Source organism: Vulpes lagopus, chromosome 6 (genome assembly GCF_018345385.1).
Source record: "Vulpes lagopus strain Blue_001 chromosome 6, ASM1834538v1, whole genome shotgun sequence".
NCBI classification, from domain to species: Eukaryota; Metazoa; Chordata; class Mammalia; order Carnivora; family Canidae; genus Vulpes; species Vulpes lagopus.
This window is the reverse complement of record NC_054829.1, coordinates 37,462,011-37,482,033: the sequence shown is the minus strand read 5'-3', so window position 1 is coordinate 37,482,033 and position 20,023 is coordinate 37,462,011. Positions and strand designations below refer to the sequence as shown.

At 37.5% G+C, this 20,023-nt stretch overlaps 1 protein-coding gene across 8 annotated transcripts in view; it reads left to right on the top strand.

Annotated features, from left to right (window-relative positions):
* SLC38A6 (solute carrier family 38 member 6) overlaps positions 1-18,564 on the top strand; it is a 68,960-nt gene extending 50,396 nt beyond the window's left edge. For 6 of the 8 annotated variants that reach the window (XM_041758794.1, XM_041758798.1, XM_041758795.1 and 3 more), the window contains 6 exons: positions 515-594; positions 1,059-1,159; positions 6,817-6,941; positions 8,502-8,646; positions 8,756-8,850; positions 17,952-18,564. In XM_041758794.1, the coding sequence (XP_041614728.1) occupies positions 515-594; positions 1,059-1,159; positions 6,817-6,941; positions 8,502-8,646; positions 8,756-8,850; positions 17,952-18,110 (705 nt within the window). In that variant the 3' untranslated portion in view covers positions 18,111-18,564. Of the gene's footprint in view, positions 1-514; positions 595-1,058; positions 1,160-6,816; positions 6,942-8,501; positions 8,647-8,755; positions 8,851-9,024; positions 9,317-17,951 lie in introns of those variants that run through there. The other 2 variants (XM_041758791.1, XM_041758792.1) reach the window with 2 other exon arrangements.
* The last annotated feature ends 1,459 nt before the right edge of the window (positions 18,565-20,023 follow it).

Here is a 20,023-nt window from a genome sequence, read left to right as displayed (position 1 = left end):
AAAGTAAGTCGTCACCATCCATTCTATAAAGACAATATTTTCACTTAGATGGTAACTTCTGTTTGCTTTATAACTTCCTCTGGCTCTTAAGTATTCTAATTTTAAAAAACCACTTATATTCAAAGGATCTTTAAGAATTTGTCAGTCTAGAATATATCCTGTTCATTCCTATTGAAACAGACCCTAGTTAAAGATCTAAGATGTGATAAGTATTTTTAGTATTCCCTTAGATTTAGTTGGGGATACTCCCAACATGTTATTGAAGCCATCTGAGAAATACTCTGGCTAGCACAGGCAGTCCAACTATCAAGTAAAACATTTGTTGGTGACCATACTTGTGTCTCTCTTTAAAACAAAACAAAACACCTTCATATTATAAAGAGATGATTCATGAAAGATGAAATAGACTTACCCAAATTGATTTTTTTTTTGAAGACCTGAGTTTATTGTCAAATGAAGTAGTGGCTTCAATAGAATAGCACTTAATAATTTCATTTTTAAAATTCTTTTTCAGAGTGTTTATGCTATACCTACCATGGCTTTTTCATTTCTCTGCCATACCTCAATATTGCCAATATACTGTGAACTTCAAAGGTACCATAGAATCCTGAAATATTTTAAGTGTATTAAGTTTTTCTTTTTGCTTCTTAGACTTTCAGATTGAGTGACATTCTCCTTTGTGAATCCTTCTTTCCTATCACTGGATTCTAAGTGTTAGTTTATTTATTTATTTTTTAAAGATTTTATTTTTATAAAACTACCCAGTGTGGGGCTTGAACTCACAATGCCAAGATCTCATATGCTCTACCCACTGAGCCAGCCAGGTGTCCCTAAGTGTTAGTTTAAAACAAAACAACCAAGAGTTAGTTCTATCCAACTTGAAAATGTTTCCTGGAAGCATAATCTTTGTGCAGCAATTTCAAATCATAAATTCTAGTATATAGTTATTAATAAAGTAGGTCTTAATTAAGGAATCCTCGTGACTAGCTTGGGAGATATTTGTTTCTTTATGTATAATTCAGATCACAGTTTCTACTTTTGCCAATTTTGTTTTTTAGCCCTTCAAAGAAAAGAATGCAAAATGCAACTCATATAGCAATTGCTTTAAGTTTTCTCATTTATTTTATATCTGCACTCTTTGGATACCTCACTTTTTATGGTAAGTGTATTATTTAATTACCAATGACAAATCATTCTGTAGTTGATCTCATACCTAAATATGGACTTTGTTTCTGCCTTTCATTAATAAACTAATTTGTTTTGGCTTCTAGAATTCAGTGCAGTACTGTATAGTATTTTTATGGACCTTAAAAAGTTGATTTTCTTTCTTTTAAAAATGTATCAACTGGGCAGCCATGGTGGCTCAGTGGTTTAGCGCCGCCTTCAGCCTAGGATGTGATCCCGGAGTCCTGGGATCCAGTCCCGCATCGGGCTCCCTGCATGGAGCCTGCTTCTCCCTCTGCCTTTGTCTCTGCCTCTCTGTGTGTGTGTGTCTCTCATGAATAAATAAATAAAATATTTTTAAAAAATAATAAAATAAAAATAAAAATGTTTCAACTTCAAGATTAATAACTTCAGATGAAAATTTTCTTAAACACCTAAGTAAAGCTTAGGGACATTGCTGTCTTTCCACAAGAAAAAATGTGCAATAATGATTTTATTTTTTAATTGAGAATTCCATATGTTAGACTCTAGTTGAGTTTGAGAGGTTGGGAGAATCAATCATCTTAATTGCAAAAGAACAAGTAAAGAAAAGGATTTATACTGGACTATAGTGGTACGCTTAGATATCAGAGATCTTTGACTTCAGACTTAAGTTGGCAGTGTACATTCTATGATGTACCATGACCTTTTCCCATAAATTTTGTGAAGGATTCTTTTAAATTCTTATAATAACAGTAAATTCTTGAATACACTTTTCAGCTTATGAGTGCTTTTATAGCAACTCTCCAAGTAAATGGCTCTTATTACTCTGGTGATATTTAGCTGTTAGGACTCTGATTTCATGGTTGATAGCCTTGTGCACATGTTTCAGGTTTTAGACATCCATGATTACCTCTAATGGCACTTTGCTTCTCTCTCAGAGTTTTTCCAAGTCTGACAAGTTTTTGGACAATGTTTTCTTGCACACCTACCTTTACTAAACCAGCTACCTTTCCTAATCTCAGTGGAAAGAGTATGGATTTTGAAATCCAACAGATATGGCACAAATAACTACTCTGTTCTAGCCAGCTATGTGACCTTGAACAGGATACTCACTTTGTAATCTCTTTGTCTCCTTATCTCTAACAGGGATAATTGTGTAGAGTTATATTGAGGAGGAAATTAGTTACATGTTAAATCAGCCTCTTATAAGTATCTGGCACATAGCAGTCTTTCACAAAGGAGAGCTACTGCTGGTGGTTACTATTATCATTATCATTGTAGTTATTTTATAATTTCAGTGATCAGTTTTTCAGCCCTTAATTTCTCACCATCTTTAATGAGATTAAGTCAAATATGGTAACTTTAGAGTATTATGTTATGAGTATGATCTTAGAGTTTTTAGTATATAAGAAAATTATAATCTCTGTACAGTCCTTTTCTTATCTCTATGGTATTTTAATAGCAATAAAGACGAGTCATTAATCTAAATCTGCTCTTGCATTTTATGCTGATGTAGGATAAGGGTAGTGGAACTCTGTGTACACCATCAGAAAAAGCATTATTTCCAACATGAGTATGGTACCCTACTGGATACACTACAAAGAAAATTAAGGCAGATGGTTAAGCTTTTTTCATCATCGCTAATAAAACAGGATTCTTGAACTACATAAGCTCTAATTTGGGTAGATGGGTTTGTAAATTTTTGCAGATTTGAGCTCAGTAACACTTTTCTAGATCAGTCGGAGATAGCAGGTTTACTGTTGGGATTCAGCAAAAAAACTTAGTGGAACAGAATAGCTGTATATTTTTCTAAATTAAAATTGTTACCTGGCACAAATACTCAAATACTCTAGAGATCTTCAACATTGAGAAAAAGTCCAAAAAATAAACCTCCTCCTAATGGATAAATAGGTATCTGGAAGAAGCCTCAAATAGCCTGCCAGTCTCCAGGATAACTGAGGAATAGTTACATAATTTTTTTTTAAGATTTTATATATTTATTCATGAGAGTCACAGAGAGAGAAAGAGAGAGAGAGAGAGAGGCAAAGACACAGGCAGAGGGAGAAGCAGGCTCCATACAGGGAGCCTGATGTGGGATTTGATCCCAGGACTCCAGGATCACACCCTGGGCCAAAGACAGGCACTAAACCACTGAGCCACCCAGGGATTCCCCGAATAGTTACATAAATTAACAGGAGATGCTGCATTAAATTCTAAAAAAGCTTAGATTGAAAGGAAAGTGGAGGAAGGATGGATGCTAATACATTTATTAAGCTAACATTTACTCTGTAAGTGCCCAGTATTTTATATACATTGCTTAATTTCATCCTTACAACTCTACAAGGTATAGTTCACATAGGTTGAGGAGTTTGGCCAGCCAAATAACCTGTAGCTAGTGAATAACGAGTTAGAATTTGAATCCCAGTTCTGACTTTCTCCAAAGTTAATGTTTTTGTTACCGTGTTGCCTCCTCAGAAATTATGCTCTAGAACCCAGATTTCCTTCACCCCAAGTTTTTAATGAGCTTTTAAAAACCTGGCTCACTTAAGCTCCAGGAATATCTATATATCTTTACCTACCTTCCTACCTACTTCCCTGCCTGTATTCCTATCTGTTGTTATGTGAACACAGAGGCTGAACATTTTCATTATGTAAATGAAGTTTGCCCTACACAGGAATGGACCTTGTTTTCAGGTAAAGCTATTATGTTGTCTCTGACTTAATCCACTGCCAGTTCTTTAGAGTACCTACATTTTCTCTAATGGACAAGTATGCATCTAAGAAAAAAAATCTCATCATTGGTGGGTAATAGATAAAAGAATGACATTAAAGTAATTCCTTCTCCAAAGACAAAAGAAGATTCAGATATTGATTTTCCTGTTTACATTAGCTTTTGAGAGGTTGTTAATTATAATTAAAGAACACCTTTTATGGTATATTTCTATCGAGATAATGGTAGCTCTCAGTCTTATGGAAAGAAATTGCTGACTGAGCAATCAAAAGGGTTAGTCCTGGTTAAGGCCTTCAACTTGTTTTGTAAATGAGCAACTGAAGCCCAAAGAAGCAAAATGACCTGTCACACATTTAGTGGCATATCTCCTCAATACTAATCCAGTGATCTTCCTACTACTCTTGGTTATCCTTATAAACTTCATATGGTTTGACATGTGTATGACACAGGATAGCCTCCTGACTTAATAGCATATATAACTTGCAGAGAACACCATCGGATCCTTACTGAGATTTGTAGAGATTTGTCTGAATTCAGAGAAATGTATTGTACTCTATCCCTTACGTATGTTAAGGCTCAGCTAAAAACATAGAATTGACTGCCTCTGAAGTGTTTTCATCCTGGGAAAGTAGATATATAACAGATATTTTGAATTTGTAATAAATCTAGTTCTTCAGGTTTCTGGAGCTGCTTGGGATCCTTTTATCCACCGCTCCCAAGGCTTAGTTAATATCTAAATTTTGTCAGATTACAGGGACCTATAAGTATGTACCTAGATTAATAATATTGGCTCTTTACAGATGTTAAAGCATTATATGCTGAGGAAGAAAAAGTATTCCTTTGGGGAACCAGGCCAGTGCCCAAGTATTACATCATAACCAGACCATTTTTTAAAGTCTACAAAATTGTTAAGCAATAAGTGTTAATAGCTCATTTTCATGATTCAGAAAGTGGAAATAAAATAGTTTGCCATATTTTTTCAAAGGCTCACAAATATCTCATATTTGGAAATAGAATCCAGCTTTCCTGGCTCTTCTTAATCTCTTACTTAGTCCATTAGTCTCATGTAAAGTAGTTCTTTGGTATTTTAGAGAATTAGTTTCTCTCCCATTTCCGTTATCACCAGTCTAGTTCATTTCTCATTACCTCTCAGTGATTATGACAGTAACCCTCTAACTGTTCTGTTATGCATATCTTTTTCTTCCTGCTTAGTTCAGATCATAATATACTAATCTTTATAAGTCATTGCATCTCTGTGGCCCACCTCATAGGGTTTACCTATGAAGAGCTCTGCTACTGGGTCTTTAATGCACTTTCTGGGCATATCACCTACCGATCTCCGCTCTGTAGCACATCCCGCCTCAGCCACTGGAGCACTATTGGTCTCCTCATTTTCTCAGATGCATATTCTCCTTGTTACTTTGGGGCTTCTTCTGCCTGGCTCTTCTTGCTCTGAGAGAAAATCTCTTTCCCCACACATACATTAACTTATTTAATGCTCTCAGTAACTCCACAGATCAAAATAGTATTGTCCCCATTTTACAGATGTAAGAACTGAGAGACTCTGAGAAGTTAATATACTAATAAGTAGAGGACTTTGAACATTCATCTGTGTAGTCCCAGATTTCAGGGCCTTCTACCTTCCTACTACTCACTAGATCATAATGACTCTCCCCAAGCCTCCCTGGATTTCCTCCTTGCTCATCCCAAAGTCATAATTCCCTTTCCCTATTGAGAATCACCCTAGCTCTTTGTTTAGAGCTACTCCTGCCACTTATGTGTGTATCTGCGTTTATACACTTTCTATTATATATATGTGTTCATCTTATTGCTCCTTTATGTTTTAAGATCCTTGAAAACAGATGTGTGTTTATTTCCTCCAAAGCATCTTTTCCAGAGCATTACTCTCAAATTTAAAAAGCAGCATTCTCTTTTAAATACAAACTAATCTGTCCCTGCAATCCAGGGTATGGACTGTTCTTAAGAACACTCACTCTTCATACCTCTCATCTGACCTGGGGTGCAGAAAACACTGTGAAACTGGAAGAACACCGTGGAGCAAAGCATGGTCAACATGTACACATTCTGTCACGGACTACTGTACTGGCTTGTGGAATAAGCCATTTCCCTACAACTACATTTTCTTATGAAAGGGGAATCTACAGATGAAATGTTGAGGAAGCAGACAGCATGTACAGAAGTATGAGATTCTAGAAAACATTGCAGTATTGAGGAAAAAGCATTGGCTTTGGCACCAAAAAATGTGGGCATGTATCTCAGCGACTCTTCCCCTTTGTGTTGTGTGACCTTGGCTATGTCAGTTAATACTTTTTAGCTTCACTACCTGTATGAATTGTTATCAGAAGGAAACACATGATACACTTTCAGTCATACATGTGAAAGCTCTTTTTTTTTAAGATCTTATGTATTTATTCATGAGCGACTCAGAGAGAGAGGCAGCGACACAGGCAGAGAAAGAAGCAGGCTCCATGCAGGGAGCCCGACGTGGGACTCGATCCTGTGACGTGGGATCATGCCCTGCACCGAAGGCAGGCACCCAACCGCTGAGCCACCCAGGCATCCCACATGTGAAAGCTCAAACATAAACATAAATGTTCAAAACAAACATAAATGTTCAAAACCTTCAGATTGTGGAAAAGTTCTGAAGAGATATTTATTTACATATATATTCATTGTCATAATTTTAAAAGTTCTGCCTGTGCTGATTTCTAGTGTAACTAAAAGAAAAGATTATAATTTTCAAAAAGATATTTAACTCTTGTCTCTGTTTCATAGGATAGGAAAAAGTAGAGAAGGATATGGTACTGGGAATACAAAATTTGTTAAGATCTATTTGTGCAAGAAAAATAATTCTGCTTTTATTGACATCTTAGTAGTTTATAATGTGACCCTTATTATTATTATTTTTTAATTTACAGACAAAGTGGCGTCAGAATTACTACAAGGTTATAGCACATATTTGCCCCATGATGTTGTCCTCTTGACTGTGAAGTTATGCATACTATTTGCTGTGCTTTTGACAGTCCCTCTAATCCACTTCCCTGTAAGTATTCTTAAAGGGCTTGTTGCTCAATGTAGCAGCTCCCTAATATGGCAACACTAATTCTTTGCAGACTAGAAAGTTTGAATCACATCTAGTCTTGTATATCTTATTCATTTGTCAAGTAATTGATCAAAGACCTCATACTTGCCTATGGCCCCATGAAAGCACAAAAATAACAGCGAACCACTAAGCTAATTTGTGCTTTTTGAGATTTAGTTTAGATTTACGCTCTCCCACAACATTGTTTCCAATTTAGAGACTATGGTTCTTCTAAAGTATTGGGTTCCTCCCCCCCTTTAATTCTGTATTCTGTTTTCAAAAGAATGTGCATGAAGAGGCAAAAGTCAAGTCAGCAAAACTAAGCTCCTTCTGGTTTATTGTAGATTTGTTTTCATATAGACATTCTAATTTAATCTTAGTCAAAATATTTTATGTGCTCTAAAATTATAATTAAGGGGCAGAACAGATCTTCATTTTGTATTTAGTTACCATATGTAAGAATCTTAAGAATTTCTGACAAAATGGAAACAGAGACTTTAGGTATGAATGGTTCCGCATGAATGTCTTGAATCCCTAAACAGTGAGTTCCCTAAGAACTGGGCCTTCAAGATTTTGGCCCCTCCGTGTGTGGAGAGTACTGGCAGGAGGGAAGAGCGGGGACACAAATACGAACATTGAACATGTGAGACTGCCTGCTGCTCGCCTTGGCAGTGTGAACTGTCATGGACTAGTTTTTATATTTACATACTATGAAACAGATAATATAAAATGAAATAGTAAATGATGTTTCTTTCCCATAGCATGATTTCTTTTTTTTTTTTTAATTTTATTTATTTATTCATGAGAGACACAGAGAGAGAGAGAGGCAGAGACAAGCAGAAGGAGCAGCAGGCTCCATGCAGGGAGCCCGACGTGGGACTCGATCCCAGGTCTCCAGGATCAGGCCCTGGGCAGAAGGCAGCACTAAACCGCTGAGCCGGGATCCCTGGGTGGCGCAGCGGTTTAGCGCCTGCCTTTGGCCCAGGGCGCGATCCTGGAGACCCGGGATCGAATCCCACGTCGGGCTCCCGGTGCATGGAGCCTGCTTCTCCCTCTGCCTATGTCTCTGCCTCTCTCTCTCTCTCTGTGACTATCATAAATTAAAAAAAATAATAAAAATAAGATAAACCGCTGAGCCACCTGGGCTGCCCATGATTTCTTTTTCTACTTTGAACTTTTTGTTCTTCTATTTGTGAATTTAATGAAAATGATTCTCGGAGATTTCATCACAGTATTATTGTTGGTCATTTTGAAAATTATGCAACCTAAAGAAATTGAATACAAATGTTTCTTCATGAATTAAACCAAAATAATTTTTATGAAGTTCACACAGAAAGGTATATTTCTTAGTTTATGTGTCATAAGCACTTTATAATAATGGTTTATGCTATATTCCTAAAATCTAAATGGTGTAGGGGCAAGATGTCATGGTTACTGTATTGTACCTGTGTTTCCCGAAACAAGTATTTTGGCTTTGACACTTCTTCTTTGCTTAAATCTATTTCTTTTTCTGTTAAACAGGCAAGGAAAGCTTTAATGATGATGTTTTTCTCCAATTTTCCATTCTCATGGATTCGCCATTCTTTGATCACTCTAGCACTCAATATTATCATTGTTTTACTTGCATTATATGTTCCTGACATTAGGAATATATTTGGTGTAGTTGGTAAGTTTTCTGTTTCAAAAAATCCCATGTAACGAAATGGATAAAATTGTCATCCAGCCTCACATCTGAATCTGGTAATATCCTCTTTTTTTCTTTCTCCCCCTCAAAGGTTCCAGTACATCAGCATGTTTGATTTTTGTGTTCCCAGGACTATTTTATCTTAAACTTAGCAGAGAGGATTTTCTCTCATGGAAAAAGCTTGGGGTAGGTTAATTTTGTTTATTTCTTTTAAGAATTCTATTTTAAGAAATAATTTGTCATTTTATAATTGAGTATTTTATCTACATTGAGAAAGTGTATTTTGAACTGTAATAGAGTTTATTGGAGAAGGTAGAGGTTTCAAATACTCTAATTATCCTTTATCTTTTTATTCCACAGGCTTTTGTTTTGCTCATCTTTGGAATTTTGGTTGGGAATTTTAGTTTAGCACTAATCATTTTTAATTGGATTAATAAATGAAGGAAATATTTTCTCGCTTCTTATGAAGAATAATTTACCTCTATATGCAAAAAAGGAATAATTATGGGAGGCATCTTGGATAAATTCCTTTTTATGTGGGTAAACATTTTTGTAAATATTAACAGAACAGCAGAACAAAATGGAATAAGTAGGGGAAAGTGGGTTTATAGCAGTTTTAATTAAAATAAATTTAAAATGCTCTTCAATATAATCAGTCTTTCTGGGTTTTAAAAAAAATAATAGACTTTATTTTTAAGGGTAGATGTAATGTTTATAGAAATATTGAGCAGAATGTACAGGGTTCTTATATCTCCCCTCACTGCCAGCACACCCATAAGTCCCATATTATTGACTTCTTGCATTAGTGTGGTACATGTGTAATACCTGATAAGCCAGTATTGATACAATATTATTAACCAAAGTACAGCATTTACATAAGAGTTCACTGTTGATGCAAGCATTGACAACCACTGATCTTTTGACTTACTTCATAAAAACTATGAGCCTTTCCCTGTGAGCCTTTTCTAGAATGTCATATAGTTGGAATTGTATTATTTAACCTTTCAGGCTGGCTTCTTTCACTTAACAAAATGCAGTTAAGTTTCCTCCATGTATTTTCACATAGCTTATTTCTTTTTATCATTAAATAATACTCCATTGCTTGGATGTGCCAGTTTGTTTTTCCATTCACCTGTTGAAGGACCTCTTGATTGCTTTCAGAGTTATGAATAAAGCTGCTATCAACATTTGTGTGCAGGTTTTTGTGTGGATATAAGTTTCAGCTTATTTGGGTTGATACCAAAGGGCACAATTGCTGCATCATATGGTAAAAATATGTTTAATCTTACAAGAAACTGCCAAACTGCTTTCCAAACTGGCTGTAATATATTACATTCCTGACAGCAGTGAATGAGAGTTCCTGTTGTTCCATATCCTCGCCAGCATTTGGTGTTGTCAGTGGTTTGGATTCTTGCCATTCTAATGGGTGTATAGTTGTATCTCATTGTTGTTTCAATTTGCATTTCCCTAATGACATAATGATGTTGAGCATCTTCTTATATGCTTATTTGCCATCTGTATATTTTCTTTGGTGAGGTTCAGATCTTTCGTCTTTTTTTTTTAAGTGGATTGTTTTCTCATTGTTGAGTTTTAAGCATTTTTTGTGTATTTTAGATACCAGTCCTTTATCAGATAATGTATTTTGCAAAGATTCTCTCCCCCAGTCTGTGGCTTGCCTTTTCATTCAACAGTGTTTATGGCAGAGCAGAAGTTTTTAATGTTACTAAATATACTGGATCAATCTTTCACTTGTTTGTTTTTTAAGAAATCAGCATATTGAGTTTATATACAAAATTGAATGTTAGCTGTGGGATAATGTTGTCAACATTAATCACTAATAACAAAACTGCAGGATTATTTCATTTGGTATTTTGTTCTGTCTCCAAATCTTCTCTAAGAAACTTTTGTGATTTTCCTGTTGTTCATTATGAGATAGAGCTGTGATGATTGGCTGTGGATTTAGAAGTTCTTTGAGCTTTCTCATTTGTCACTAAAGCATGTGACTTTCTACTTGGCAAACAGAGACAAATACTGATGATTTATATCATATTTTGTGTGGAGGTTATAAATCATTGTTTCCCATTGATGTGGCTTATTTCTGATTGGAAACCAAAAGCTAGATCTCTCCTTTCCATGAGTGTTCTATGTAAAGGGCACCTTGTTAGCAGCCTACCAAAGCCAGGGTGTATCAGTAAAAAATGTAATTCTACCCCTGTGCGCATGTAAAGTAGGGAACTGCATGCAAAGTACAATTTGCATGCATGGAAATACACACTTTTGCAGGTGCCCCTTTGCTCCCCACTTAGAAAATGGGCTGCAAAATTGACAACTGAGCTTCTCTTTTGAATTAAGATATTTCTTTGGCAACTGGGATCAGTGTAGTATAATGGAAAAAGTCCAAGTTTGGGGGTTAGAAAGACTTAGATTCAAATCTCAGTGCGTTTAGGCAAAGTACTTAACCTCTCTAAGTCTCCACTTTCACGTATGTATTAAATGGAGTTAATACCAATTATACAGCGTTGTGTTGAGAGGATTAAATGACCTCGTATAAATTAGGTGCAGGCCAAAATGGGCTCTTTTAAAAGATAAGATATTTATCCCCTTTTCCCCATCCCTTCATCTAGACCAGTAAAATAGATTTGCTTTTAATCAGAGACATGGAATTTCTTCATCTTCCATCTTGCCCAGCTAATATGTTTAGATTCTTTCTCTAGCCTTCACTCACAGGGGAACTGGCCCCACGTGTACTCTTTGTAGTGTTTTCCCACAGTTCTGACCCAGCTGTACTCTTCTAATATCTTCCTGAAACTGGGCACTTAGCCTGGTCCCATGGGCACAGCCAGGCAGGGCTTCCCATGTGGCTTCAGGTCAGCCAGAGCCCATTAATCTGATAAGCTAACTCTTGTACCCCCTTTTCTGTTTATGAAATTATAGATCCAAATACAAATAGGTGTTCAGCTGCTTACATAAATCTAATTCCAGTAATACCAAAATAACCCTAAATCTGCAACAGATGCAAGGATACCCCCTGGGGCAAATGTTAAGTGTGATGACAGCTGGGCATCAGTTAATACATTTGTCACCTGCTCATGGGATAGGATCATGAGAGGTTTGGCAAAGGGACAAGTACCCTATTGAACACCCTGCACCAAACCTAGTTAATATCAAGAGAAAATATTTGTGGAAGTGGTTCTTTAAAATTATTATTTCACTTTAATATCCTGCCTAATCTAGTTGCCTGGTCAGAGTCGCAGCTTCCCCCCAAGAGTTTGGAGGAAGCTAGTAAAATGGCAGGTAAGAGCAGTGCCCCCTTCACTAGGATTCCCAAAAAACCTTGTTCAAGTAAGTACTTGGCTGCATTTTTCCTGGGAAGTATAGGCCCTTGCATTATGGGCTTAATGTTCATAATTTATTAGGTAAGAACTATTTAAAGTAAAACTAAGTAAAGCACAAAATATATACTTTTCTAACATTTGGAGACTTGTTTGCTAAATTAAGAGACGAAGTGCTGAGAATATAAATTACTTTCGTATGTTGAGGGTGAATGTTTAAATTGTACCTTTTTTTTTTTTTTTAACAGAACGTTTACTCCTGAGCTTAGCATTTAAATGGTTAAAACAAGCCTTTGAAGTTAACACTCCATTAAGATGAATGGGGGTAATTCACACCTCTGCTGGTGCTGTATTATTTCAGTCTGGCTGTGGAGAAAACAAGACAGGAGTAGGTTGATTTACTATGTGAAGGCCCTTTAAACACCCAAGGTCTGGAAATCTTTGTGCTTTTTTTTTCCTCCTCTCCATCTAGAAACAGAATCTGAAGTTCAGCACAATCTAGGTATAGAGCTGAAATCTAGAAAGTACCATAGATTCTCTACTGTGGCAATTCCTAACTGGCATTTGATGGGTATCGGGTTACCAGATCAGCCCAACCTCTCTGAATTTGTTTGCTCCTGTGTTTCTTCTGCCAGGACACTGTTTAAATGTAAGGTTAGTACCCTGGTAAATTCACCAGCGGAAAAGCAGAAGCATACCATCCATTTTCAGGTAAACTTTACACATGCCTTTAAATGGATTATGAGCTAATCACCTGCCTTCATGTGCTTCTACTTTTTTTACCTTTCCAAAATCTCATGTTCTATATTTGCCTACATACAACACATTCATCTTTAAGAACTTTTTTCTTTTTCCGCTCTTTTGGGGGGACGATCCCTGAAGTGAACAGAGATCAGCTGGGAAAGATTGATTTCTTTCTCCATATAACCTTTGTACTGGGTACTATTTTGTATTTAAAATGTGTATTTCCCCTATTCGTGGAAGTGCCATAACCATTTGAGCCCAAAACGATTCATTTTGGAGCCTGAGAGTAAGGTTCTGTGGGGACAAATGAAAATGAGATGTGAATGAATTTGGAAGTTCTCTTTTTAAGGTAAACAGATTTTTCTCTTCTCCATTCTTGTCCTGTGTATTTGCAGGATCAGGTTACTAGATAATCTGTGGGTAGCTGGGTATGGAGTCTCTAGCGCTGACATTGCCAGTTCAGCATATAGAGATGGAGAATAGATGCTAGAAACAAAAGGACTCAAACAATTAATTTTAATCTGATTTTCTTCTTGGCATGTTGACAGTACTCTGTGGCAATGTTAGAATTAGCCCATTGAAAAAAGATTTTGTTTCCTGCTAATTGCCTAGATTTTATGAGTCATAATTTTGGGCCTTAGAACTTCTCAGAACCTTTTATAGTACTGAGAAATTTGCTTTTCTAATTTAAACGCACAATTTATTCATTTTTCTACCATTAGCCTCCTGTAGTCTCCTCATAATTAAGAGGGAAAAATAGGAAAACAAAATTTTGGTGAAGGATGAGTAAAGATATTGTGGATGTGGTTCTCTTGTAACAGTCAGAATTCTTTGTATTTCTTACTCTTCCCCAAACAATCTGATCTGTGTTTTTACTGTCATCATGATCACTGTCCTAGTTTGTGACGCTGTCAATCAAGACGAGCAATTATAACCAGCAGGAAGACTCATCTTGGCCAGGTGGCCAGGTGGGAGTGAGAGGTTTATTGGAGTATGGGACAAAGTAAATGCGCGGAGAGGGAAATTGAGTTGCTAGGGGAAAAAGAGACAAAAGACATGGTAATATGGGATGATGTAAGGAGAGAAGACTTGCAGAGAAATGTTTCTCACTTGTTTGAACGTATGTGTATGTTATATCCATCAGTGGACCAGTGTACAACACAAGCCTAGGGACTGGCTAATTCAAATTCACTGAGCAAATATTTACTGAGCACACAATATGTACTAGGAGTTGCACCTCATCCTAAAGTTGTGAAGTTAAATAAGACATCTGAATTTCTTGCCTGAAAAAAGCTCGGGTAAAACTTGGAATTTTCTGATTGAACCTTTTCAGATGGACTTGATTAGTGAAACTGTTTAACTCAAAGGAAGAAATATATATCTATATTTTCAGATATTTATATATAGGTAGACTTTTTTCTTTTAAAGATTCTGGAGTCATACTTACCTGTGTTCAGATCCCAGTTCTACCTCTTTTTGTCTAATTTTGGACAAGCTTCTTGAATTCTCTGAAGACCTTCATGTTTAAAGACTAAGTTTTCTCTCAACCAGAGGAAATACGCCTTGTTTCTTCAAGTTAGATTGCATGATCTTTGGGGAAAGTTCTAGTACACTTGAATTGGGCACTGAATTGAATATATGTGATTTTGACTGTTCCTCAAATCACACATCTCTTCTCCCTTCTCTGTTTCAGCCACCTATTCAGTAGCCGGATCAGAAAATAGTATTCTAGAAATAATCCTGATCAGTGCAGTTTATTTTCACTACTGATATATTCAAATACCCCAGAAGAATTTACATCAGCTTTTTCACAATGACAATACACTTTAGGCTCATAAAGTATGTGGTCACTAAAAGCTCCAGGTGTCTCTTATGTGAACTGCCAGATTTCTAGGTCTTGTACTTGATTTTAATTTTTTTTAAGTTTGAAGGAATATATATTATATATATATACATATATATAGACATATTCATAACATACACACACATTATCTATATATGTTAAATTTTGTCTTGTTAACTTTAGCTCATCCTTCCAGCAGTTGAGATCTTTTTTTGAGTTTTGATTCCAATGCATCATTATTCCCTGCTTTTTGACATCCCTCATTATCCTGCCAGCAGCCCACCACTAGAGACTTTTCTTCCATGTTGTTATGAATCTCTTCTTTGGGTAAAGTTGTCCCGGTCCTGTAATGTCATCTAACCTGTATTTCTTCAGTCCTCCTGGAAGTGTTTCTCAAGTCAGTAGGTACAACCTAGATTCTCATCTATTTCCGGTATTTCTAGTTTCCTGGGATATTTCTGCTTGGATGCTGCACAGTTACTTAAACTCAACATATTCTAATCTATCCTCCCAGCTAGTTTTCTTGCTTCCATTCCTGCCACCTGCAATCCATTTTCACACTGCGGCCAAAGTAGTTGTTTAAAAATGTAAATCAGATCATGTCACTGCTCTGCTTAATTTCCTCCAAGGGCCTCTCATCTCGTTGAGAATGAAATTTGTGTCATGGCCTACAAGACTGTGTTTGGTCTACACCTGCTTATTTCTCTGACCTCGTCTCATATCTGTCTTTCACTCTTCTCTAGCAAGACAGCCTTTCTGTTCCTTGAACACATGAAGCTTGTTCCCACATGCTTACTGTTTTTCCTAGTTAGAATGCTTACTATTTTTCCTAGTTAGAACATTCTCTTCAAAGACCTTTGCAAGCCTGGCTCCTCATCATTCGAGCCGCATCTCAAGTATAACTGGCTCAGAGAGGTCTTCCCTGATCCCTTTTGGAAACAAGCAGCCCCCAGCATGCAGTCATGCTTTATAGCCGCCCTGTTGTACATGTCATTACTGGGAGTCTTATTTGTTGTCTATGTACATTAGACTGCAAGCTTGTTAAGAACTGGGACTTGGCTGTCTTGTGCATCACTGAATTCTTAGAGCTTAGTATGGTACTCGGTACTTGGGGGTGACTTAATATTTGTTAAATGAGGGACGCCTGTGTGGCTCAGTGGTTGAGCGTCTGCCTTCAGCCCAGGGCGTGATCCTGGAATTTCAGGATCGAGTCCCACATTGGGCTCCCTGCATGGAGCCTGCTTCTCCCTCTGCCTATGTCTGCCTCTCTCTGTGTGTCGCTCATGAATAAATAAATAAAGTCTTTTAAAAAAATTGTTAAATGAATGCATAAATCTAACAGACCATATATCTTTTCACTCTTTACCTCTAGTCTGTTACCACATCAGTTCTTCCTTGGAAATGTCTCCTAGATTTGCTTTTATCCTATCCCCAACCTCCCGCCAGTACCTGAATCTTAGCCTTTATCCCTTTGTGACTGGATTACTACAGTTATTTGCAACCCATGCTGTTCTTTAGAATCACTTGGGGAGCCTTCAAAAATGACAATGTTCAAGATCTACCCCGAACCCAGAATCTCTGGTGGCTGAGACTCAAGTTTCAATATATATTTTAAAGCTTCCCAGGTGATTGTAATGGGCACCTGCTGGATTGCTGCATCAGCCTTCTAACAGCTGTCTGTCTTTTAATTCATTTTGTCTGTTGTGTCCATTGATCTCCTTGGAATCCTGCTTTCATAATGACTTCCCTGCTCAAGAGCCTGCAGTGGCTCCCTACTGCCCGCCACATTAATCCTGCCTTCCCCTGTGTCATCTCCTAAACTGTATTTCATCCTTTTCTCTCTTTTCTACAGTCTATAATAAACTGAAACCATCTCACTGCCCGGTGCTTGATTTGCCTTTCATTACTCTGCTTCTCTGTGTTTACTTCCACTCTCCTACTATCCTCTCCCCACTCTGACTTCTACATACACACCTGGCCTATCATTATTACTCTCTTCTACCTATCCAGACATTTCCAATTCCTCAAGGCCCAGCTTAAATTCCTCCTTGGAAATACTTCATTCTCCACTCCAACTTATCTCTTAGTATATAGATAATTCTTCTGGTATGTGTCATTAAATACCTTAGGTTTCTTGTTTTTTACAAATTGCTTTGTGTTATAATTTTTTGGTTGGTAGCATTCAAATTTAATTGGTACAAATTTATAAGTCACAAAATTGCAGCCCTGTCATTATCTGCCCCAATCATCCAGTTTTCCTCCTTGGAAGCAACAACTCCTACAACTTTCTATATCTTTGCAAAATATATCTTAAGCCTAGCTAACTATATATTTATACAGAACACATACACACACTCAAATGTTGGCATACTATATGTAGTCCTGTGCATCTTGATGTCTTTTTACTTAGAGATAGATATTTAAGCATATGTATAATTTCAGTTGTAAAAAAACCCCACAGAACAGGAAATCTGCTTCTTAATAAACCTTTAAGTTGACAATATATTGTTAATTATATGTACATTGTTATACATATAGTAGATCTATAGAACTTTTTCATCTTGCCTGACTAAAACTCTGTGTCCATAGAACAATAGCTCCTCATTTCCCCTCTTCACAGCCCTGACAACCATCATTTTACTTTTTGCTTATATGAGTTTGACTGCTTTAGTAGATCATGCAGTATTAGTTCTTTTGTGACTGGCTGTTTCACTTATGAAGTTTCATTCATATTGTAGCATATGGCAGGATTTTCTTCTAGGGCTGCGTAATACTCCGTTATATGTATATACCACAATTTCTTCATCCGTTCATCTGTGTGTGGACATTTAAATTGCTCCATTTCTTGGCTATTGTGGATAATGCTATAACAGACATGGTAGTACAAATATCTCACTCAATTCTTTTGTATAAATATGTTGAAGTGCAATTGCTGGATCATAGGTAAATTCTATTTTTAATTCTTTGAGGAACCTCCAAATAGTTTTCTGTAGTGGCTGCACTGTTTTACATTCCCACCAATAGTGCATGAGGGTTCCAATTTCTCCACATTCTCACTAGCATTTGTTGTTTTCTGATTTTTTTATAATGATCATCCTAACAGGTGTGAGGTGATATCTCATTATGGTTTTGATTTGCATTTCCTTAACAGTGACATTGAGCATCTTGGCTATTTGTATTTCTTTGGAGAAAGGTCTATTCAAGTCCTTTGCCCATATTAAATAGAGTTATTTCCTTTTTTTGTTACTAAGTTGTAGGAGTTCTTATATATTTTAGACATTAACTCATCAGATAAGATATATTGTTTGCAAATATTTATCCCATTTGCAGGTTGACTTTTTATCTTGATTGTTTCCTTTCTTACGCAGAAGCTTTTACCTCAGTTTTTTTTAAGAAAGGGGAGATGTTATGAGAATGAGTTGGCAGGAGAAGAGGAAGTTGAAGAAATATCTACAGCCCTTTTTGTAAAAAAGAACATGGATCTAGTGATTGAGGAGAATCCGAGGGAAAGAGACAGTGAATGCTAAGCCTGTGGTGGGAGTCTGGAGCCTGTGAGTGAAAGTGGCCAAAGGGTGTTTTATGAACAGAAATGTCTAATATTCAGCTTTAATTTGCCTGCCTGTGTCTTCCAAAACCAATAAAAATGATACACAAAAATGCCTTATGTGCGCTGCATTGTGTGTATGCAAACTCTTCCCTGGAGCCACATGGGACAGAACAAGAATAATAGCATCTGTGCTAGCCAGACGATCAGGACTCTCAGAAAACTGGACTTCAAAGCCAGCAATGACCGGAAAAAATGCAAGCCACTGCTTCTTCCCAGAGTGCTGGGGATATCAGAAGGGCTGTGAGGCCATCCCCCTATGAAGCTGTGATTGAACCAACTAGGCTTCGCTCCCAAAACAAGGCCACTTCAGATGCCATCTCAGGAGCACCGCAGTGTCATTTCGTTGACTTAACTTCACTCATGATTAGTCTGCAGTTCACTAGGGAAATGCCTTTTTTTTTTTTTTTTTTTTTTTTTTATTTATGATAGTCACAGAGAGAGAGAGAGGCAGAGACACAGGTGGAGGGAGAAAGCAGGCTCCATGCACCGGGAGCCCGATGTGGGATTCGATCCCGGGTCTCCAGGATCGCGCCCTGGGCCAAAGGCAGGCGCCAAACCGCTGCGCCCCCCAGGGATCCCAATGCCTCTCTTTTAAAGACAAAAGACCAAACCTTCAAAGTGGATCTCCAGGGTTGGGGCAGCTCTATGCTCTAACACTTCCCCTTAGAGTCATCTCCCTGGGTTCTCTAGAACCGAACATGGTAGTTCAGAGATGGTCTCTCAGAACTTGCCTTCTATCAACCTGAGGTGTTTTGTGTTTGGGATCAGAGCCCCTTGACCAGACTTCTTGTTGGATGGTAAAAATAGGAATCAAAGGGAGTGAGACCCCTAGGGAAGGGCACTCCCATGAGAAGAGAGTGAAGACCATTATTGTAGTTCCCTGGTTTCTCTTACTCAGTTCTCTGTTTATATCTGAGAGTTTGATATTTTAAGTGAATGGGAGATCATAAGTCTCATAAAATAATATACCTATCATGAGTAAGCCCTTGTGTATATGGACCAGGCACCAGGCCAAGCACATGATCACGTGTCATCTGAAATAGGTACAGTTATATTCCCCTACTTAATAGATTAGAAATTAAAGTTTAGAGGAGGGCAGCCTGGGTGGCTCAGCGATTTAGCGCCACCTTCAGCCCAGGGCCTGATCCTGGAGACCCGGGATCAAGTCCCACATCAGACTCCCTGCATAGAGCCTGCTTCTCCCTCTGCCTGTGTCTCTGCCTCTCTCTCTCTGTGTGTTTCTCATAAATAAATAAAATCTTTAAAAATAAATAAACAAATAAGTAAAGTTTAGAGGAGTTAGGAAATTAAATGACTTGCCCAAGGTCGCACATCCAGAATGTAAACTTAGGTTTTTGTGTGCTTAGCTATGGTGCTAATGGTTAAATACATCTAGCTGTTGGAGTTTTTCCCATGAAAAGGTTCTGCTCATGGTAGATACATAGTCAACACCAACTGTATGGAAGGCTGCTTTATTCACTTAAATGTTGCTCCTGACATCATTTGGGCCCACTCTTTGTTCTCTGAGTCATGGCCTGTTGCCATAGCATTATTTTTTTTGTTAAGTATTTCAGAGGAAATTCTCTGCAAAAGAAAGGTATGTGGGCTTTTGGTAGAGCAGAATGTTTTCCAATGTTTGTCAGTCAGACATTGTGAAAACTTGGACCCCTTGAAAAACAGTGTTAGAAATCCTGAAATCCGGGTTCCCTGGGTGGCTCTGTGGTTGAGCATTTTGCCTTTGGCTCAGGTCGGGATCCCAGGGGTCCTGGGATAGAGTCCCACATCAGGCTCCCCACGAGGAGCCTACTTCTCCCTCTGCCTATGTCTCTGCCT